This window comes from Schistocerca gregaria, chromosome 5 (assembly GCF_023897955.1).
Source record: "Schistocerca gregaria isolate iqSchGreg1 chromosome 5, iqSchGreg1.2, whole genome shotgun sequence".
Lineage (NCBI taxonomy): Eukaryota > Metazoa > Arthropoda > Insecta > Orthoptera > Acrididae > Schistocerca > Schistocerca gregaria.
In genome coordinates, this window is record NC_064924.1 from 479479666 (window position 1) to 479503967 (window position 24302).

Genomic DNA, 24302 nt, shown 5'->3' on the forward strand with positions numbered 1-24302 from the left:
GTGGCGCCTCAATACTTTTGTCCAACTCCTGTACGTTACTTTCATAACTATATTCTTTTTTACGTGTAACTATCACCGATAGAATATGCGACACCTCTGAAGACCGAACTGTATCGTGTGCCTGTTCACCGGCTGCCAATGTGTCGAAGGCCGTCGTTCTTCAGAGCAGCACACGTGTATTGTCCTGGGGAGTTCTGTTTTCAGTTAAAGCTTTAGAACCTCGGTTCAAATGGCTCTGAGCACTATGGGACTTAACATCGGAGGTCATCAGTCCCCTAGAACTAAGAACCAAATTAATCTAACTAAACTAAGGACATCACACACATTCATGCCAGAGGCAGGATTCGAACCTGCGACCATAGCAGTCGCGCGGTTCCGGACTGAAGCGCCTAGAACCGCTCGGCCACCGCGGCCGGCTTTTAGAACTTTAATTCCCAACAATGAACATGTATAATATCTGGTTCCATGAAGTATTAATGTTATTAAGTGATTACTGTGATCTTGTGGAGTTACAATCAGTTTTACTTTGAAGTGAGTAAAAGTTACTTTTGGATGCAATTTACAGATCTCATTTATTACTAATATTTTGAGAATAATTTACTTATATTTTCAAGCTGCGAAGAGGAAATTTCTGTAGATTATTTAAAATAGGAGATGATGTTCGGTTTTTCGAAAAGTTTGAATGTATTTCACACGAGCAACGAATTTTAGTTACTGTGATTTATGGAACTAGATCTACAATTCAAAATGAATTTTTCACTCCACGGCGTAGTATGGGCTGATATGAAACTTCTTGACTGATTAAAACTGTGTGCCGAGCCGGGATTCGAACCCAGGATCTTCGCCATTTGCGGCCAGTGCCCTACCACCTTGTTTTCTTCATTTTGATCGCTTATGTTCGTTGCGCTAGGTCTGGGCGGACGTCACAGGACATCCGTTCAAGTTGGTCGTTGGTTGCTTTACTTTTCTTTTTTTATTACAAAGGGCCAGCGCATCTCTGACCGAACACTCTGAGCTACCGTGCCGGTATCCATCTGAACTACCCAAGAACGCGTCACGAGCCCTCTTCATAGCTTTACTTCCTCATCTCCTACTTACCAAACTTCGTAGAAGTTCTCCTATGAAGCTTGCAGGATTAGCACTCCTGAAAAAAAGGATAATGCGGAGACATGGCTTAGCCCCAACCTGTACGATGTTTCCAGAACGAATTTTTCACTCTGCAGTGGAGTCGGCAAAGAAACTGTATGTATAATAAATACTACCTGGCAGCCATCCTGGCCGAGCAGTTCTAGGCGCTTCAGTCGGGAACCGCGCTGCTGCTATGGTCGCTGCCTCGGGGTGCATGTGTGTGATGTCCTTAGGTTAGTTAGGTTTACGTAGTTCTACGTCTAGGGGACTGATGACCTCAGATGTTAAGTCCCATAGTGCTCAGAGTCATCTGAACTACCTGGAAGATTGAAACGGGTTGGCGGACTGGGGCTCGAACCCGGGACATTTGCCTTTTACGGAAAAGACTCTACCAACTGAGCTACCCAAGCACAGCTGCTACAGTGTTAGTCATGAAAATCTTGGGAGAACTTCTGTGTAGTTTGCAAGTTACGAGATGAAGTAATAGCGAAAGTAAAGCTGTGAGGACGGGTCGTGAATCGTGTTCGGGTAGCTCAGTTGCTAGAGCACTTGCTCGCAAAAGGCAAAGGTCCCGCTTTGGAGTCCCATTCCGACACACCGTTTTAATATGCCAATACGTTTCATACATACAATTTCTTCGGCTATCTGAGGCGGATACGTCAATGTATTGCAGAATATGTTGAAGAAGTCAATCGCTAGGGCCGTCCCTGCTAATCTGCTACCACCTTTTCTCTCTCGTGCTGGTATAAGAGCTACAATAATACTTTACAATTAATTTCTAAACCAGTACACAGCAGGGAGCTTGGATAGCATCAGAAAGAGTATGTAAATAATGAAATTATTGAGGCTGCTTGATCGATGGAGAAATTTTTATGTGGATTACATACCGGTAAATCGGCAATTAAATGAATAAATGAACGTAACGCCACATTGCGTATCGCAGGCACTAGGCAGGCAGGCGCTATGCGGGGCTCTGGTCCACAGTCTGAAGGCTGGTCCATATAAGGAGTACGACAGCGCCTACAGTTTATCAGTTTATTAGTCCGTACCTTGTATCGCTTGCAGGCAGCATATAGTCCATTGAAAGCAAGATTGCGAAGCCGCCGCCGGGTAATCTTGGTCCTAATAATACATGCTGATACAGTACGGGAATAGTTGTGGAAAGACTTACCTTTCAGCTGCATAGGCCACTTGAACAGCTCGTATTCCGGCATGACTTTGGCGATGGGAACCAACAGGCCATGCTTCGGCTCGCAAGTGAAAAGGTGTCTGTTTCCCCAGGTTCCATCGATGCCACCGTACGGCAGGGGATTGTCCTGCAAAAACGAAGTAACGTTTCATGGGATTAGTCGTATTACAGGTTGGGCAGACGTTCGAAAGATTCATTTGAAATCTTACCACATCAACTGATAACCAAGGTACGATGACGCGTAGTGTCTTCGAAGGTTTGTTTGATGAATTTGTGGCTTACCGAAACCAGCAAGAACGATCAACAAAAACGAAAGATGCAGGTAGTCTTGAATAAAACCTACACTCCTTGGAATCAACGGCAGCTCTCTTTAAATGCACAAGGTCTAGAAGTATGAAACCGGAATTTGGTTGCAATACTTACACGTCTCTTGTTTGCACTGATAAACAATATTTTATTCAAAATAATCTCCATTGCTATTATATATTTCTCCCACCTCTCCGGCACGCTATGAAAGCCACGGCAAAATACAGTTCTTCTTTTGAAGCGAACCATTCAGCGAGCCATGTTCGTACATTTTCATATGACTTGAAGCGTTGTTCAGTGAGAGCGTGTCTCAGCTATGCAAACAGATGATAATCGGACGGACCCAAGTCTAGGCAATAAGCCGCATGCCACATTGATTCCCAACTCAACGCCTCGATCGTTACCCTGACCCGTTTTGCTGTGTGTGATGGGGCACCATCATGGAGCAATATGACTCTGTGCTGTCTCCTTCCATATTCCGGTAGTTTTTCACGTAATGTTCGATTTAAATCGATCATTTGCTGTTGGTAGCTATCAGTGTTAATGGTTTCACCAGCTTTTAGCAGCTCGTAATAGATGACACCCTTCTGATCTTACCAACACAGAGCATTGTCTTCTTTCCAAAGCGATTTGGTGTTGCAGTGGATGTCGATGGTTTGCCTGGATTCACCCATAATTTACGACCTGTCACTATTCAATGGAGAAATTACTTTCTTTTGTATCTGGCGAGCAACATTTCACAAGTGGTCTTTTGATTTGCTTGTTGTCTTTCATTCAGTTCATGCGGAACTCATTTTCCCACTTTCTGCACCATTTCCATAGTTTTCAACCGAAGAGAAACGGCTAACTGCGTCAAATTCAACTATTACGCGAGTTCCTGTTGAGATTGAATATCATCTTCATCGTATAAGCTCTGCAATTCGTTCTCTTCGAACTTTTTTGGTGGTTTCCCGTGCTCGTCGTTTCTCAAGTCAAAATCACCACATCCGAATTTTTTGAACCACTCGAAACACTGTATTTTCCCAAGAGCATGTTCGCCGAAAGCTTAGACAAGCATTCGATGCGATGCTGCAGCAGTTTTCTTCAAATGATAACAGAAAATCGTAGTTCGTAGGCACGAAACTAGACATGTTTAAGTGTTTGCAACAGATACCGATATATGGAACCGGATTACTGTCTGTTGACATTCGTCGTCGGCCGTTACAGGAAGCAGGTGGCGCTGCAGACGCGGTCTAACGGGCCCTACACTGACGGCTAGCACCCTATATAGAGAAATTACCGTTTCATACTTCTACACCTGGTAATACACTTAAGGTAATGACTATATCAAAGAGATATAACCAATTAGTAACCGATTACACCATTAGTAAAAAATTGGAAATTTGTGGTAGGGACTATGGGACCAAACTGCTGAGGTCATCGCTCCCTAGGCTTACACATTACTTAATCTAACTTAAACTAACTTACGCTAAGGACATCACACACCCATTCCCGAAGGAGGACTCGAACCTCCGACGGGGGGAGCCGCGCGAACCGTGACAAGGTGCCCCAAACCGCACGGCCACCGCGCGCGCACACCATTAGTAGGACGTCAGAGCTTTTAACTCATTTTCGGACCTTTGATGTGGCTGCAGACAAACACAGCCTCAACATGTGACCTGAAGGGTAGCGTCTTTGAATAATAATCAAAATGTTCTCGGTCTCGGGTTCGAAACCCGCCACTGCTTAACTTTTCATTAATATTCAGCATTGGCGGCAGAAGACTTCCGGCGTAAGAAATCACCTTTATTCTACCAACGGGCTTGTCAAAGAAGGTGGAGCACCGGTCAGAGGTTCAGAGCACTCTCTTGTCCTTGGGATGGGAAACTGCTCCTCAACGCAAAAGAATCAGCAATGATCAACAGCCTGAGTAAGCAAAAGACAATAGAAGACACTGCTTTAAAGACACACGCGTGTATCCATCGTTGAAAAATTGTCATGATGATTCCTCTATTGGCAAAAGATTCCGGAATAGTCCCCCATTCGGATCTCCGGGAGGGGCTGCCATGGGAGAGGTGGCCATAAAAAAACGATTGAATAACCAGCAAAAGAATAACGTTCTACGAGTCGGGAGCGTGGGGGAGGGTAGTGGAATGTCAGAAGCTTAAAAGTGGTAGCGAAGCTAGAAAATGTGAAAACAGAAGTGCAAAGCCTGAATATAGATATTGTACGCGTCAGTGAAATGAAGTGGAAAGAAAACAACGATTTCTGGTCAGAAGAGTACAGGGTAATATCAACAGCAGCACAAAATGGTATAACGGGAGTACGATTCATTACGAATAGGAAGGTTGGGCAGAGTGTGTTTTGCGAACAGTCAAGTGATACGGTTATTCTTATCAGAATCGGCAGCAAACCAACACCGACAACGATAGTTCAGATATACATGCGCATGTTGCAAGCTGAAGATGACGAGATAGAGGAAGTATATGAGGACGTTGAAAGGGTAACGCAGTACGTAATAGGCGATGAAAAGATAACAGACATGGGGGACTGGAAAGCAACTGTAGGGGAAGGAGTAGAAGAAAAGGTTACAGGGAAATGGACTTGGGACAAGGAATGAGAGACGGGAATGGTATAATTGGAGAAGGATTTGTTATGAATATGAAGGTAGGACAGAGGTGACCGAGACGTGTAACCAATGGCACCCCATACCATCAGGCCGGGTGATATGCCAGTATGGCGATGACGAATACATGTTCCAATGTGCGTTCACAGCGATGTCACCAAACAAGGATGCGACCATCATGATGCTGTAAACAGAACCTGGATGCATCCGAAAAAATGACGCTTTGCCATTCGTGCACCCAGGTTCGTCGTTGAGTACACCATTCGTGCAGCGTCAAGGGTTGCCGCAGCCACGGTCTCCGAGCTGATAGTCAATGCTGCTGCAAACGTCGTCGAAGTGTTCGTGCAGATTGTTGTTGTCTTGCAAACGTCCCCATCTGTTGAATCAGGGGTCGAGACGTGGCTGCACGATCCGTTACAGCCATGCGGATAAGATGCCTGCCATCTCGACTGCTAGTGATAACAGGCCGTTAGGATCCAGCACGGCGTTCCGTATTACCGTCCTGAACCCACCGATTCCATATTCTGCTAACAGTCATTGGATCTCGACCAACGCTAGCAGCAATGTCGCGATACGATAAACCGCAATCACGATAGGCTACAATCCGACCTTTTTCAAAGTCGGAAACGTGATGGTACGCATTTCTCCTCCTTACACGAGGCATCACAAAAACGTTTCACCAGGCAACGCCGGTCAATTGCTGTTTGTTAGCCGGCGCCAACCTCGTGTGAATGCTCTGAAAAGCTAACCATTTGCATATGACAGCATCTTCTTCCTGTCGGTTAAATTTCGCGTCTGTAGCACGTCATCTTCGTGGTGTAGCAATTTTAATGGCCATTAGTGTAGAAGTCTACGCATGGGACAGTAATTCTCCAGTCTGTCTGCTGCTAGGCTCCGACCGATGATGTGTGATGACACAGGGCGTTGCATGAAATCCATTACCTGCCCTCGGATGGCAGGTGCAGATGCTTGGTCCACAATACGGCGATCCAGACATGGTCGATTGGAACCTTGATGACGTGGAACCTTGATGACAGGTATGCCTGGCCTCAAGTTCCCATGCTATCCAACATGAGGTCAGTCTCACATTCGTTACACTACAAATTACATAAATCTAAAGACTGTGAATTCAGTTAAGTACTTACGGATTATAATTACGTATAACTTAGACTGGAATGACCAGACAGATAACGCTGAGAGGGAAAGCGAACCAAAGACTGAGATTTATTGGCAGAGCACTTAGAAGATGCAACAGGTCTACTAAAGAGACTGTCGACACTACGCTTGTCCGTCCTCGTCTGGGGTATTGCTGCGCGGTATGGGATCCCAGATAGGAGTGACGGAGACCATCGGAAAAATTCAAAGAATGGTAGCCTGTTTTGTTCTATAGCGAAATAGGGGAGAGAGTGTCGTGGATATGATACGCGAGTTTGGGTGGCAATCATTAAAACAAAGACATATTTTTCAGCATCTCCTCGTAGAATTTCAATCACCAACTTTCTCCTCCGAATGCGAAAATATTTTGTTCGCGCCTATAATTTTGCGCCGTTAGTGTAATCAAACAAAAGCTGGCCTTTCCGCCCATTTGTATACAACACACTACATTTATGCTGGATGATGAGAGCTAGTTTGTATTTCTGAACGGATGGTCAGTATGACAAAGTGAAGATAATGTCGCCAGTAGCGAATCAATTAAGGACGTGTGTTCATCACTGAAACTCAGGATCCACCTCTGTTTCATGTTCAAACTGCACTGAGAACTCGTCCACATCCATAATCGTAATCGCTTTGGGGCATATCAAAACTGTTTGCACTCCCGCGCTCGCTGGACGTTATTCTTGGAAGATGGTTTGGTGTATGTGATACCTTTGTCTTTATCATTTCTCTGTATACTTAAAGAAGATACTAAATATGTCTAACACAAGTTGCCTTTTAAATATTGGCATTTTGTAGGTAAATGTAAAAAAAAGGAGAAAAGACGCACACGAAGGAATTATCCGAATGGGACGGAAACCGATAGATGTGATGTACATGTACAGACAAACAAATGGTTACAATATCATAAAAACTGAATGTTTTATTCAGGAGAAAGAGCTTCACAAATTGAGCAACTAGTTTGATAAACTTGAGTCAAGGTTTGCTGTTGTCCTTCACTCACTTAAATGACGAAAGTCATGGGGCAGAGATATGCACATATACAGATGGAGTAAACAAGGTATCAAAGGGATGTGCATTAACGGAGCTGTCATTTGTCGTCATGTGATTCAAGTGAAAAGGTTTCCGAGCTGATTATGGTCGCGTGACGGCAGACTTTCAAAGTGGCAGTTGGAGTTCGAAGTATGCGACATTTGATATCGGAAATCATTAGGGAATTGAATATTACGAGATCCACAGTGTCAAGACAGTGCCGAAAATACCAAATTTCAAGCATCAGCTCTCACCACGGACAACGCAGTGGTCGCCAGCTTTTACTTAACGACTGAGAGCAGCGGCGTTCGCGTAGAGTTGTCAGTTCTAACAGACAAGCAACAATCCGTGAAATAAACGCAGAAATCAATATGGGACTATAAGGAACGAATCCGTTAAGACAGTGAGTCCAAATGTGGCGTTAATTGGTATGGCATCAGAAGACCGACGCGAGTGCCTTTGCTAACAACACGACGTCGCCTGCAGCGACTTTTCTGGGCTTATGGCCATATCAGTTGGAATCGTAGATGACTGGAAAACCATGGCTTGGTCAGATGAGTCCCGATTTCACTTGGTAAGAGCTGATGGTAGGGTTCGAGTGGCTCCATAATCGTGTAGGCCATCTTTACATGGAACTGACTGGGTTCTTTGGTCCAAGTGATCCGGTCTTTCACATAGTTATGTTCGGCTATTTGGAGACCACTTGAAAGCCATTCACGAACTTTATGTTCGCCAACAACGATGGGCCGGCCGCGGTGGTCTTGCGGTTCTAGGCGCTTCAGTCCGGAACCGTGCGACTGCTACGGTCGCAGGTTCGAATCCTCCCTCGGGCATGGATGTGCGTGATGTCCTTAGGTTAGTTAGGTTTAAGTAGTTCTAAGTTCTAGGGGACTGATGACCACAGCAGTTGAGTCCCATAGTGCTCAGAGCCATTTTTTGAAACAACGATGGAATTTTCAAGGATGATAATGTGCCTTGTCAACAGGCAACAGCTGTTCGCGATTGGTTTGAAGAACATTGTGGACAATTCGAGCGAATGATTTTGCCACCCCGATCGACTGACGCGAATCCCAACGGACATTCATGGGACGTGATCGAAAGGTCGGTCAGTGCACAAAGTCCTGGACCAGCAAAACTGTCGTAATAATGGACGGCTATAGTGACAGAATGCCTCATATTTCTGCAGGGGAATTCCAACGACTTGTTGAGTCCATGCCCTGTCGATTTGCTGCCCTACGCCGAGAAAGAGGAGATCCGACACTACATTAGGAGATATCCCATGACTTTTGACAACTCAGTGTAATGACGACCGTACGTAATGGAAACGATCAAAAGGACCTGACAAATGAACGTCAACAGAATATAGAGTTTTGAAAATACCGGCTAAATTAACATTGTTTAAGGTCACACTTGAAATCTTTTGGAAACGAGCAGTCTTGTTTGTGCTGCAGTCTTCCTTACGAAGACTGACTGGTTCGATGCAATTCTCCACGCTAGTCTGTCCTGAGCAGATCGCTTCAACTTTGCATTAGTAGTGCGATCTACATCCATATGAATATCCTTGGTTTCCCTCTACAATTTTTATTCCCAACACTTTCCTCCGTTGCCAAATCGACTATTCCGTGATGCCTCGGGACGTTCTATCATCCAATGTCTTCTTTTAGTCAAGTGGTGGCACAAATTTCTTTTTTTCCCCCATTTAGATACAGTTATCTGATCTCGTGTCTAGCCTTCATCATTTTTCTGGAGGATCATATTTCAAAAGCGTTTATTCTCCTCTTTCCTGAACTGTTTACCGTTCACGTTTCACTTCCATACAAGATTACACTCCAGACAAATACCTTCAGAAAAGACTTCGTAACTCTTACATTTATATTTGATGTTAACAGCGTTTCTCAGAAACGCTTTTCTTCCTATTGCCAGTCTGTCTTCTTCATCTCTCTGCTTCATTAAATGGTTCAAATGGCTCTGAGCACTATGGGACTTAACATCTGAGGTCATCAGTCCCCTAGACTTAGAACTATTTAAACCTAAATAACCTAAGGACGTCACACACATCCATGCTCGAGGCAGGATTCGAACCTGCGACCGTAGCAGCAGCGCGGTTTCGGACTGAAGCGCCTAGAACCGCACAGCCACAACGGCCGGCCCTCTCTGCTTCACCCATCACTCAGTTTACTGACCAAGTAACGAAACTCATCTACTACTTTCAGTGTCCCAGTTTCTAATGAAATTCTATCAGCATAGCCGATTTAATTCGACTACATTCCATTACCATTGCCTTATTTTTCTTGTGTTCATCTGATAATCCCTTTTCAAGACAATAACAATTCCATTGAACTGCTTTCCCAAGTCCTTTGCCGTCTCTGACACAGTCAACACGTCTTCGGCTAAATGCAAAGTTTTAAATATTGTCCCTCAACTTTAATTCCATTTCTAAATTTCTCCTCACTTTCTTCTAATGCTTGCCCAATGTACAGATTCATTAGCACCAGGAAGAGGCTAGAACACTATCTCACCCACTTCTCATCTACTGCTTTCCTTTTATCTTCTTCGACTCTTATAAGCGTAATGTAGTTTCTGGGCAGTTCTAAATAACATTTCGTTCTCTGTATTTTATCCCTGCTACCTTCAAAATTTTAAGGACTATAGTCCACTCAACAATGTCGAAAACTTTCTCCAAAACTATTAATGCTACAAACGTACGTTTCATTTCTTCAGCCTATCTTCTAGTAAATCATAGGGTCAATATTGCCTCTCGTGTTTCTCCGCAACCCAAACTGGTCTTCCCTGACGTTGGCTTCTACGAATTTTTCTAGTCTTCTATAAGTAACTCGTTTTAGTATTTTAAAACCATGACTTATTAAATTGCCGGAACCGCGCGACTGCTACGGTCGCAGGTTCGAATCCTGCCTCGGGCATGGGTGTGTGTGATGTCCTTAGGTTAGCTAGGTTTAAGTAGTTCTAAGTTCTAGGGGACTAATGACCTCAAATGTTAAGTCCCATAGTGCTCAGAGCAATTTGAACCATTTGAACTTATTAAACTGATGGTTTGGTAGTATTCACACCTTTGAGCATTAGCATTCTTTGGAATTGGTAACGGGCATTACGCTACAGCAATGAAAGTCGCTAACAAATGTTGCGATAGCCGAGACGAAGAATCGAGCTCTTGAATCGAACTTTAGCAAATTGTGAAGAATGCTAGGGGGGAGGTCCTCCTAGTGCGGGACACTTGGACACGAGGCTTTATGAGAAACGCCTCACTGATGAAAGGCACTTCAACTACTGCTCGCTGGTCACTTGGTACTTTGGTTGTGAGTGGAAGTCTGTCAGGGGAAATCGCTGCTGGTGGACACCTGTTCTAGTTGGAGCTAGCCGTTGGACCCAGTCTCGTCGCCGTCTGTATGCTATTTTCGCAACGCCCGCCGACCGGAAATGCTTCCATCCCGAGCATGCCACGCTACGACTTATGGTTTTATTTTTTTCAGCACATCGTATGAAACGCCTGCCAACGACATGCACAAAAGCATTCCAGTAAAACAGCGCTTGTCAGTATCGCAGTTGCCTCAAACTTGTAACTAAAATCTGGAAAGCGATCTGAGATTTTCGTTAACATAATGGGCATCTCATTGTTTTCTTTCTCAAATGTAGTATGCGAAGGGAATATATTAACTGCCCCAAAATAAACTTTGAAGACCATAACTGCTGTCAGCCTAGCTATGGTCCAAATTTTGTGGAATCAAATGACTAATTATAATACATCCTACTTATTAAGAACTATAATATATAGTATTGATGCTTCACAGTAATATCTATTTTATACTTCGTTGTGAACCGTCTCTCGGGTTTCTAGGCCAGCCACAGACAACTTTAGGCTAAACAGACATTAAACACATCAGCTAGAGTTTATAGCTGTACAAAAATGGATTTTTCAAAGGTATGTGGCCTTTTATTATAATATATCTAGAAAAAACACAAGCATAATGAAATTCTCAAAGAAGGTATCAACAAATAAATCTTATATTACATTATAAAGATTGAAAGTATAAAAACATACAGGTAAAAAATGGTACACAAGTGACTACTGGAACATGCTAATATATTATATGGATAAAGTATGTGGTGAATGTGATGAACAGGCAAAAACAGGGGCCAGGAGACAGGAAGGAGTCAATGGAATGTCTGTCGTTGGGAAATAGTTATACTGGCTACATTATATTATGGCGAGAAAAATAATAGCTGGCTGGCGTTGCTTTAGTAAGGGTGATAATGGAACTGTATTTGATTGCTAAGGATTAAGTCAGGATTCAGTGATAGACGTTTATTGGTAGCCAGATCTTCATGTCAGTTTTCTGGAGAACGTTTCATATCATAAGAATGCTTGTTCAGCAGAGGTGCAATCTTCCTTTTGCCGTCTCCAACGTCTTTCATGCCCAGTCTAGTAGTTATAAGGCTAACTGATTCACCTGCATGTAATTTTCGACGCAAACTGCAGGAAATGCTAAAAATTCCACTGTGTTCTAAGTGTGAAAAATGTTTTTTACTCTCGAACAGAATGTGGGCAACAATATTCTTAGCATAAAAAGTTGGTGTACATTTCATGGATTTTAATTTGCTACAAGTACCTGTGAAGTGCTACCTACATATAGTATAGGGGTGCCATTTGCTGTAGGTGTGATTTAGTGCCTTCTGAGGAGGATATAGAATTGCTGTTATCTTCTGCCTCCTCTTTCTACTAAAATAAGTATGTTATCAGTTAAGGTGGGACTATAACCAATACTGTGTGCAGTTTCTTTAGTTATTTTTTAATTCATTCACAAAACGTGATCCGATTTGTGGAATAAATATGGGGTGAATTGGGTATGTGAGAGAACTGGCACAAAGCCTCCATTATCCTCCTTATCTCAAGGTTACATAAGACTTTCAGGAACACCCCTTCCCTGGACACGTGGCGATGTCACTGCACCACTGTGAGAGTTCTGGGACAAATAAGCTAGGGTAAAGCCACTCTCCCCCCCCCCCCCCCCCCCCGCCCCCGTACCAATAAGAATCAGGCTCGCCACCCTCCACCCTCACCCAATTTTGTTATTGTAGCCTCGTCATTGTTACTTCAGACTCTTAAGTGAGAGAAAGCAGCAGAGCCATCCTACTTGGCAAATGGCTTCGCTAAATGGAAATATGGAAATGAGAGTGGTCTACGGACCGGGTTTCGCAGTCACGCACTGCAGATATGCTGTATATCTCCGCCTGCGGAGCTCGCACACTTGCTGCTATTTACTTTCAGCGGCCGCCATTCGCGTCGCTTACGTGTACTACAACCATGGACAACCCCTTTCGAAACCCCACACTGCGATTCACCTTCTGTAATCATTACAACCGACCAAAGCCTTTAGAAGTGAAACGCTTCCAATGCGGCGAATCTAAGATCCCAGCATCTGATATTTTGGGCACGGCGAAGCTAAGATCCCAGTATCTAATATTTTGGGCATCTATTTGTCCATCTTCAGCAATACGGCGTACGTCAAATGCGTCAGTGACGTGGCATGTGAACGAATAGTTAGTGACAGCAAACATGGAGTACTTTTTGCCACGCCAAAAGCAATGTCACTACGGTCACTGTCGACCAAGCAGGCTAGGGCATACGTACCATACGAGTTTTCGAACAACTGTCTGAGCTCCCGGCAAAAGACGTTATCGCGGCTTTCTGCCCCTACGGCATTTTATATGGTCATACTGCAGAATTAACCCATTCAGCCAACACGAGATCTATTTCAGATGTGTCGAAAAATGGTTCAAATGGCTCTGAACACTATGGCACTTAACATCTGAGGTCATCAGTCCCCTAGAACTTAGAACTACTTAAACCTAACTAACTTAATATATTACACACATCCATGCCCGAGGCAGGATTCGAACCTGCGACCGTAACGGTTGCGCGGTTCCAGACTGAAGCGCCTAGAACAGACTGAAGCGCCGGCTGATGTGGCAAAAAAGGCCATCTTAGCTCTAATAGTCTTCATTGGCACATCACTCAACTGCGAGCTGCTACAATGGCTCTCCCAACTCTGAAGACGGTTTTACTTATCACCTACACATCGGCACTCTCTTCTTCCCAGCTGCTGATATGGACGTCACATCTCTCATCGTCCCCACAGTGGCCTTCGTCCCGGACTGCCTCGACTCCCTCACCTCTCCCAACACGAGGGACGGACATGTAAACAACGTACATCTATCGCTCTGAGCACTATGGGACTTAACATCTGTTGTCATCAGTCCGCTAGAACTTAGAACTACTTAAACCTAACTAACCTAAGGACATCACAACATCAATGCCCGTAGCAGTCGCGCGGTTCCGGACTGAGCGCCTAGAACCGCTAGACCACCGCGGCCGGCCAAACAATGTACATCTAAATGGCACAACAGGAGGCGTCGTACAGTCTCAGAACACAAAACAAATCACCCCTCCCCCAACACTTCTGCGGCCGTCCGTCCGACGAGGCCTTGGAGAACCACACGACTACAAGAATGACGAGAATGCGATGTAGGATCTGGCTGCGTTAGTACCTACTCTCTCTGCTCGCCCAGGTGCACCTGTACCAATGGACTCCACCGTTATGACTGCTGCCAAGACGTCCTCGACTCCCACGGACAATTTGGAACATATGGACGTCACAATGTCAGCACCCTCGATGCCATAGAGTGACGATGTCGATGATGACCCAGATGGAGCTACCCCAGATGAAGACCCAGTTACGCAGACACCAACACTGGCATGTGGCGTACAGCGTGGCTCACCACTGCCTTGTTCCACCTCATCTCCCACTGATTGTTACCCTCCACGGTGGAACTCGGCTCCATATGTACTGAGTAGCAATGATCAACACTAACAACATTAGCTCCAAAGTGAAAATTCAACAGCTGCGAGAGATGATATGGACATCGGACATCAACATCGCACTACTACGGAAACTACAATTGGCCGCACTTCGGGATGTCGTGGGACATACCACCTCAGACATGGTGTAGGCATCTACGCCCAAGAAGGCATCCCAGTAGCTGATGTCACATACTTTCCGTCTGCTACAGGAGTGGCGATCGCTATCATGGGGACGTGTATCATCAATGCTTACACTTTGTCAAGCTCCACCTGCAGACATGAGAGAGCACGCTTCTACTTACAGGAGATCGACCATTTATTTCTTGGATGCGGTGACCATTACTTGCTTAGGGGTGATTAATTGTGTCCTGAACCAAAGGATAAAATGCCCCTCTACAACTCCTGTCAAGAACTGCAGTTTGTCATCTGTGATCTGTTGCTCCGGGACACTTGGGAAGTTCGGCACGGCAATGCACCTGGGCATAAAAGACAGGTCACTCTGCGAGCCGCCTTGACAGGATTTACGTCTCTCGGGAACTCACACCTGCACTCCAAGGTGCATAACTTTGGCCCTTGGCCTTTTTGGACCACTGTGCCTACATTTGCAATATTCTCGTCTCACAACACGTGGTCTGGCGCAATCGTGCACCTTGAAGTTATACATCTCCTACTTCCACGAACCCGAATGTCTTCAACACTTTACCGAGACGTGGGCGATCTATGAACGTCGTTTGTAAGTACTGCATATCCTTGATTTGGTGGCTGCAATATGTCAAACTTGTCATTCGACGTACCTTGACTCAGTATGGCAAGGAAGCAGCTGCGTGGCACTGGCACACTACCGACTATTCCTAAGCCGTTCTCCGCGACCTAGATGCCCAGCCGCCCACCACTGAAACTCAGAGGGTGAACGGTTAAGACACAAATCATGATACTGACACGCCGTAGACTGCGGGGGGGGGGGGGGGGGGGGCGGTGGGAGGCGGGGGGCGTGATGAAGACCAGACGTCAAGACCCGGCGGAACAGGAGCAACGCCTCTGATGGGAAACGACAATGACAACGACTCATCACCAAGATCCACAGCTGTCGTGCCCAGCGCATTTACTTGTCAGACGTAATCGTCAATGCCTCTGTAGACCACTACCATACAATGTACCAGGAGAAGTCGACCAACGCCTTTGGAGCCTGTATCACTACACGTGACAAGCGTCGTCGTTGGCGACGAGGTGGACGAGCTGACAAAGCTGGTTAACGCGACAAGGTCAACGAAGCTACCAACATAGGTGCTTCGAATAAGTCGCCTGGTGTCGACGGATTGCCGACAGAATTTTATCGCGTCTTCCTTGCGCTAACGGCGCCACAGTGTTTCATGAACTGCTGACGATCCACAACGCTGTACTCCTAGCCTTTGTCAAGAGAATTATTATACCCATCCGTAAACCGACACGGGGAGAGACAACCACACATTACCGCTCCCCTAAATCTGCTTAACGCAGACTATAAAATTTTTGAATGTCTCTTGGCGACGCGTTGCGTCAAGACATTCCCTTACATTCTATCCCCAGATCAGACAACTCCGGATGGATCAGTTAATATACAATTGACCACAGGGGAATGTCGCAATTTAATTGCACTAGCGCCGCGGTGGTGCCATTGATTTCGACAGCGCATTCGACAAGATGCGCCACAGTTTTCTATTCTCCGTAATGGGCCAAACATGTTTTGCATCCCCCTTTATGGCTCTCATCCGGCGCCTGTAGCAGCGCTGAATTCTTGATTCAGGCGACCATACGCTGCTTCATAAGGCAAGGATGCCCACTTTCGACACTACTCTGAGCCATAATTCTGGAGTCATTCATCGGAAGACTGACGACTCACGTTACGACAGCACACTTTTCGTTGTCATGCATAGGTGCGCGACTTCCTCCTCCCAATCTGCTCATGGATCGAAACACAGATGGTACTCGATTTCATGCTGCGTGTAGCTAGGGCCTCCCGGCGGGTAGACTGTTCGCCAGGTGCAATTCTTTCGATTTGACGCCACTTCGGCGACTTGCGCGTCGATGGGGATGAAATGATGATGATTAGGAAAACACAACGCCCAGTCCCTGAGCGGAGAAAATCTCCGACCCAGCCAGGAATCGAACCCGGGCCAGTACGATTGATATTCTGTCGTGCTGACCACTCAGCTACCGGGGGCGGACACTCGATTTCATAAGATGCGCAATTGCAGCGGCCAGTAACATGAATATGGTGGCTAAATCCCGAGTGATGTCCATTGGATGTGGCCTGTCACAAAGATGCCGTCCCACTACCATTTCGGTGTACTCTTCAACTTACCCACATGGCAGTGCAACAAAATCTCCTCTGCTGACTAGATTCTTTACAATGCCTTGAATACCTCAATCAACATGTGGCTTCCAAAATGGTCCACATGGCGCAAGTGCTAAATGGTTCAAATGGCTCTGAGTACTATGGGACTTAACATCTGAGGTCATCAGTCCCCTAGAACTTAGAACTACTTAATCCTAACTAACCTAAGGACATCACACATATCCATGCCCGAGGCAGGATTCGAACCTGCGACCGCAGCGGTCGCGCGGTTCCGGACTGCAGCGCCTAGAACCGCTCGGCCACCCCGGCCGGCGGCGCAAGTGGTCCCACTGCCACCAACTATTGGACACAGCCTCCTGGCTGAATACTTTCTTGCGGCCGTAGGCTCTTGAAACGCCGCTTCTGCTCCCACGATCGGGGGGCCTCGGCCTCTTTGTACATGACCAACATTTACAAGCAGTGGAACAGGGCCACTTCTCTTAAGCGCAGCTTGCTGGACATTCTTATGCTCAATCCAAATACTTGCAGAGCTAGGAGGATACATCGCGTCCAGTCTGACGCACATTTCTTAGACTTCAGTTACGCTCCCGCTCATTTACCGAGCACGCGTCTTCCTCGAACCAATGATTTCTACACTCCACTACTCCATGGAATATCCTACGACGACGTCGAACTCAGACGACCATCGACGTGGTGGCCCACGGTCGGGCGTCATGTCCACCAATCTTCCCTTCCCTCCAGCATCCAGGCAACAGGGTATCGTGTCGCAAGTGGAAAATTTACCAGAAATCAACGTCTTCATGCAATCGGATGGTCCGACATACTGATTTGTGCGATTGCCCACCCCGTGGACGATAATGCTCACCACCTGACTTGTGCTGCCACTGGCGACGTCTCGAAACTGTGTCGACAATTCGTCACCTGCTACCTCCGAGTTCCGCCACACTCGGCTAACCCTAAGACTTTTACCCAGCGTGAGGACACTCATTTCACACTGTTGTATGGGTCAAGGGATGGACGACTCATTACCTCTATACTGTTGGCGATAATCCACGCCTTGACTTGTGGCAGTACTTACAAACTGAGCACAATGAAATCGGACACCAACCAAACTGCCGCACATACTTTGCCAATTACATTTGCGCGATTTTTACGTCACCCACCCTCAGCTGAATGATGTCGCAAGCGGTCGGCGCTCTTCCGTCCCCAGCCGACGTCTAAGACGCCCCGCACTATATTTGCACATCATACACTACAGCAGGGTAGGCGCCAGGACACGCATGCCTTTATTTTATGCTCTACACCAGGGCAAGCCTGGTATTCCCTCGACTCTACTGTCCCATCCTCCTCGGCTTCCACCCTCCTCTCGTACGCTTCTGCCCAGGGATGGTGTCGGGGAGACCGTGACCAGGCCTCGCATGTTGACCCTTGTCCACTCTGACCCCACGCTTCATCTGCCGAGCACGAGGAAGCCTGGAACTCTTACTATATCCCTGCCCCTTCTCCCCTCCTTATCCATGGCATCACACCTCTGAGCTTCCCGCCGGCCGCGGTGGTGTAGCGGTTCTAGGCGCTCAGTCCGGAACCGCGCGACTGCTACGGTCGCAGGTTCGAATCCTGCCTCGGGCATGGATGTGTGTGATGTCCTTAGGTTAGTTACGTTTAAGTAGTTCTAAGTCCTAGGGGACTGATGACCTCAGATGTCAAGTCCCATAGTGCTCAAAGCCTCTGATCTTCCAGTTTTTCACGTTTACGGATGCACGTATTTTTATTGCCCTCCAAATCTTGATAATAAATCGAAACGTTCTCTGTCCTGGGCTCGAATCTAGAACCTCGCTACAGTTAAAAATCATCAGAAATGGGACTTCCGGCATAAAACGTCACCCTCGTTCTGCCAATGGCCTCGTCAAAGAGGGCAGAGGAGCGGACAAAGGTTCTGGTTATTCTCTTGCCCTTGGTGTTGGAAAGTGCCCCCAAAAGGTGGAATAATCAACAATTATCAACGGCTTGAGAATGCAGAAGGCGATGGAAACCACTACATTAAAGACACATAATGTGTATCCACAGCATATATGGCCTTGCGGACTAATAATCCATTTGGATCTCAGGGAGGAGACTACCAAGGGGGAGGTCACCATGAAAAAAAAAGACGGATTAACCATCGAAAAGATAACATTCTACGAGTCGCGGCGTGGAATTCCAGTAGTTTGAACATGGTAAGAAAGCTACAAAATCTGAAAAGGAAAATACAGTGGCGTTATCTAGATACAATGCGTTTAGGACAAGTAAAATGGAGAGAAGACAAGGATATCTGGTCAGACGGTTATAGGATAATATCAACAGCAACAGAGAATGGCATAATTGGGGGAGGATTTGTTATGAATAGGAACGTAGGACAGAGAGTGAGTTACTGTGAACAGATCAGTGACAGGGTCGTTCTCATCAGAATCGACAGCTAACCTACACCGGAAATAATTGTTCAGTTATACATGCCGACTTTTTAAGCAGAAGATGAAGAGTTAGAGAAAGTATTGAGAATATTGAACCGGTAATTCAGTACGTAAAGGGAGATGAAAATCTAATAGTTTTAGGGGATTTGAACGCAGTTGTATGTGGGGGAGTAGAAGAGAATATGTGCTTGGTCGTAAGCCCTGGAGATTCTGGACAGTTCCATACAGATTGCATCACGGTCACGCAGAGATTCGGAAATCACATATTGGATTGTAAGGCTTACCAATGGAGCAGCTATAGTATCAGACCACAATTTTGGAATGTTGAAGAGTAGGCTGAAATTTAAGAGGGTAGACAGGAAGAATCAAAGTGCAAAGCAGTGGGATATGAATGTACTAGGGAATGAAGAAATATGCTTAGAGTTATCTTAGGCTATAGATGCTGTGAGAGTGAATAGATCAGTAGGCAGTTCAGTTGAAGAGGAATAGACATCCCTAAAAAGGGGAATAACCGAAGTTGGAAAGCGAAACGTAGATGCAGAGAAGGCAACTGCGAAGAAACCTTGTGTAACAAAAGAAATACGTCAACTGATCGATGAAAGAAAGAAGTACTAAAATGCTCGGGGTAACTCAGGAATACATAGATACAAAACGCTTAGGAATGAAATAAATAGGAAGTGCAGGAAGCTAAGGCGAGATGGCTGCATGAAACATGTGAAGAAATCTAAAAAGAAATGGTTGCAAGGACTAACTCTGCTTATAGGAAAGTAGAAACAACCTTCAGTGAAATTAGGGCGGTAACATTAAGAGTATAATGGGAAATCCACTGTTAAATGCGAAGGAAAGAGCGGATAGGTGGAAAGAGTACACTGAAGGCCTCTATGAGGGGGAAAACTTGTCTAATGACGCGATAGAAGAAGAAACAGGAGTCGATATAGAAGATATAGCGAATCCAGTACTAAAATCAGAATTTAAAAGAGCTTTGGACGACTTACGCTCAAATAACGCATAAGGGATAGATAACACTCCACTAGAATTTCTAAAATAGTTGGGGGATTTGGCAATTAAACTGCTATGTGTAGAATTTATGTAACTGGAGATATAACATCAGACTTTCGGAAAAATATCATCCACAAAATTCCGAAGATAACAAGACTTGACAAGTGCGAGAATTATCCCACGATCAGCATAACAGCTCATGCACCCAAGCTGCTGACAAGAATAATATACAGAAGATTGGAAAAGAAAACTGAGGATAGGCTAGATGAGATCAGTTTAGCTTTAGGAAAGGTAAAGGCACCAGAGAGGCAGTTCTGGCGTTGCAGTTGATAATGGAAGCAAGACCGAAGAAAAATAAAGACTCGTTCATAGACTTTGTCGACCTTGAAAAAGGCTTCGACAATGTAAAATGTTGCAAGATGTACGAAATTCTGAGAAAAGCAGGGGTAAACCATAGCGAGAGACGGGTAATACACAAAATGTACAAGAGCCAAAAGGGAAAAGTGGACGACCAAGGACGAAGTGCTCGGATTGAAAAGGGTGTAAGACAGAGATGTAGTCTTTCGCCCCTGCTGTTCAAGCTGTACATCGAAGAAGCAATGATGGAAATAAAAGAAAGGAAATAAAATTCAAGGTGGAAGGACATCAATGAAAAGATTCGCTGATGACATTATTATACTGTGTGAAAGTGCAGAAGAATTACGTGATCCGTTGAATAGAATGAACAGTCTAATGAGTACAGAATACGGACTGAGAGTAAATCGAAGAAAGTCGAAAGTAATGAGAAGTAGCAGAAATGAGAACAGCGAGAAACACCGGAATGGTGGATCACGAAGTAGAAGAAGTAAGGGAATTCAGCTAGCTAGGCAACAATATAACCCATGACTGACGGAGGAAGGAGGACATAAAAAGGGCATTCCTCGCCAAGAGGGGTCTACTGGTATCAAATGTAGGATTTAATTTGAGGAAGAAATTTCTGAGAATGTACGATCGGTGCACAGAATTGTGTGGTAATGAAACGTTGGCTGTGGGAGAGCCGGAACCGAAGAGAATCGAATAATTTGAGATGTGGTGCTAGAAAAGAATATTGAAAAATAGATGGAATGATAAGGCAAGTAATGAGGAGGATCTCTGTAGAATGGGCGAGGAAGAAGAAGCGACAGGATGGTAGGACATATGTTAAGACATCAGGGAATAACTTCCATGGTACTAGAGGAAGCTGTAGAGGGTGAAAATAGTAGAGGAAGACAGAGATTAGGATACATCTAGCAACTAACTGAGGACGAAGGCTGTAAGTGCTATTCTGAAATGAAAAGGATGACACACGACAGACATTTGTGGCGGTCCACAAGAAACCAGTCAGCAGACTGATGATGCAAAAAAAGCTAAAAACGCGAGGAGGAGCCCGCTGCCTGATCGCCCAACACTCTGCTGCCACCTCTACGGAGCTACCGGTTATCGCGGGTGTGAGCCGCTGCTCTCCATGCATCGGCCTGGCCGTAGTCATTGAGTAAGTGATAACTAGCCCAGTACCCGAAGCATCCGACAGCAAATGTAAGGAATTGCACTTTATTAGAAAACGTACGTGTAACAGTCCCTAGTGTCCACTCGTGACCAGTCAGTAAGCCTAAAGTGAAATCTGGGGCTTGTGCTACGGTGGTCACCTCCTGCCCATGTGTGACCCCCCACCAGGCTCCAGCCGCGATAAAAAGGCAGCAGGTCGACGACACGAGACGGGTCACAGCCAGTACCTCTCGGTCAGGTGTGGGCGGTACTAGCCCAAATAATGATCTAAGACTATATCACCCTTTGCCTTCCCTCTCTAGTCCAATCAGAATCAAGTTCCCAATCCTCCCCACCACCCCATTTTCTCTCTAGAGCATCATCATATGCACTCTGTACTCCGTAATGAAAGGGAGAAGAAAGTTAACCTACTAAAAATGATGGCAGATATCCAGTTCTGATGTTCCACACTACCGTTGGAAAAAACAACCACCATAAAATACCTAGGAGGTAGCAGCTGGAGTGAGCGAAAGCATAGTCCAGGTTTGGATTCATTTGCAGGAATCTTAAGAGAACGTTCTTCATCATCCTCAAAGGAACTGGGCTACTAAACATCTATTAGACCGATCTTTTTAATGGTAGTTGTACGTCGGCCTGAGACCATTCGTTTTATCGGCATGTATTAACAGCGATATTAAAATACAAGAAGAATACAGCACCCCCCATACACCAATTACATACCCTAAGTTTATAATAACCTAAACATTTTTTCTCAGTATAACACCTAAGGCCTTATGGTCTGGGATGTGATGAACAACAATTCTCGTTCACCTTTGGTGTTTCTGGAGGAGAGGCTAACCAGGGTTGGTATGTGCACAATGTTGTTAGAGGCGTTGTTTTGATGGTCTTGTAACGGGAAGGTGCCGTGTTGTTCCAACCCGATAATGCTCGCCTACACACTGCCCGTGGAACTCAACGAGCTCTGCAAGAGCTGCAGCATGGACTACCAGCTCGGAGACCATGGCTGCGGTTACCCTTGACGCTGCATCACAGACAGGAGCGCCTGCGATGGTGTACTCAACGACGAACCTGGGTGCACGAATGGCAAAACGTCATTTTTTTCGGCTGGATCGAGGTTCTGTTTACAGCATCATGATGGTCGAATCCGTGTTAGGCGACATCGCGGTGAACGCACATTGGAAGTGTGTATTTGTCATCGCCATACTGGCGTATCACCCGGCGTGATGGTATGGGGTGCCATTGGTTACACGTCTCGGTCAACTCTTGTTCGCATTGACGCCACTTTGAACAGTGGACGTTACATTTCAGATGTGTTACGATCCGTGGCTCTACCCGTCATTTGATCCCTGCGAAACCCTACATTTCAGCAGGATAATGCACGACCGCATGTTGCAGGTCCTTTACCCGCTTTCTGGATACAGAAAATGTACGACTGATGCCCTGGACAGCACATTCTCCAGATCTCTCACCAATTGAAAACGTCTGGTCAATGGTGGCCGAGCAAATGGCTCTTCACAATACGCCAGTCATTACTCTTGATGAACTGTGGTACCGTGTTGAAGTTGCATGGGCAGCTGTACCTGTACACGCCATCCAAGCTCCGTTTGACCCAATGCCGTTATTAATGCCAGAGGTAGTTGTTCTGGGTACAGATTTCTCAGGATCTATGGCACCCAAATTGCGTGAAAATATAATCACATGTCAGTTCTAGTATAATATATTTGTCCAATGAATACCCACTTGTCATCTGCATTTCTTCTTGGAGTAGCAATTTTAATGGCCAGTAGTGTATACATCTGAAAGAGCGACCGACGTACTACTTTTCCACATAGTCACCAAACACATTGAGGCACTTATCACAGCGGTGGACAAGATTTGAAAGACCTTCGTCGTAAAATTCTGCCGCCTGAGACTTCAGCCAGTGTGTCACGCCCGCCTGGAGTTCCGCGTCGTCATCAAAGTGCTAGGTTGCAAGCCAGTTTTTCATCTTGGGAAACAAGTGGAAGTCGCTTAGTGCAAGATCGGTGCTGTTGGGCGGATGAGGGAAAATTTCCCATTTGAATGAATTAAGGACTTCCTTAGTGTAGTTTGCTGTGTGAGATCAGGCATTGTCTTGCAAAAACAAAATTTTGGACGGCAACTTTCCCCGTCGTTTGTTTTGAACTGCTCTTCTAAGGCTGCGCTAAGTTTGACAGAACCGAGCCACATTTATGGTTACTCCACGTTCGAGAAAATCAATAAGAAGCACACCTTGCCTATGTCAAAACACTTTGCCATCAGCTTCCTCGCTGACACGCTTTGCAAACATTTTCTTGGTTTTTGGGGGACCAAGTGTGCCCCCACCCCATGGACTGTAATTTTGTCTCGCAATTGACGTGTTTCACCCAAGTCTCGTCACCGGTTACGATTCGATCCAGTAATGAAACGCCATGTTTGTGGTAGGCCTCCAGAAATGTCAGCGTTGCCCTCACTGGCTGTTCTTTATGGTGCTCTGTAAGCATTTTGGGAACCCATCGTGCACAAAATTTGTGGTAGCCTAGCCTTTGTGCGACAGTTTCAAACAATGAAGTCCGTGAAACTTGTAGAAAAGATAGCGAAAGCTCCGTTATCGTGAAGCGACGATTTTCACGAATCGTTTATCAACTTTACCGACAAGATCGTCAGTCACAATGCTCGGGGCCTCCATTCTCCTCTTCATCATG

At 45.6% G+C, this 24302-nt stretch overlaps 1 protein-coding gene across 2 annotated transcripts in view; it reads right to left on the minus strand.

The window, feature by feature from the left end:
- Positions 1-24302, minus strand: part of LOC126272279 (uncharacterized) — a 424623-nt gene that overhangs the window by 315883 nt on the left and 84438 nt on the right. For both annotated transcript variants that reach the window (XM_049975032.1, XM_049975031.1), the window contains exon 3: positions 2300-2444. In XM_049975032.1, the coding sequence (XP_049830989.1) occupies positions 2300-2444 (145 nt within the window). The remainder of the gene's footprint in view (positions 1-2299; positions 2445-24302) is intronic.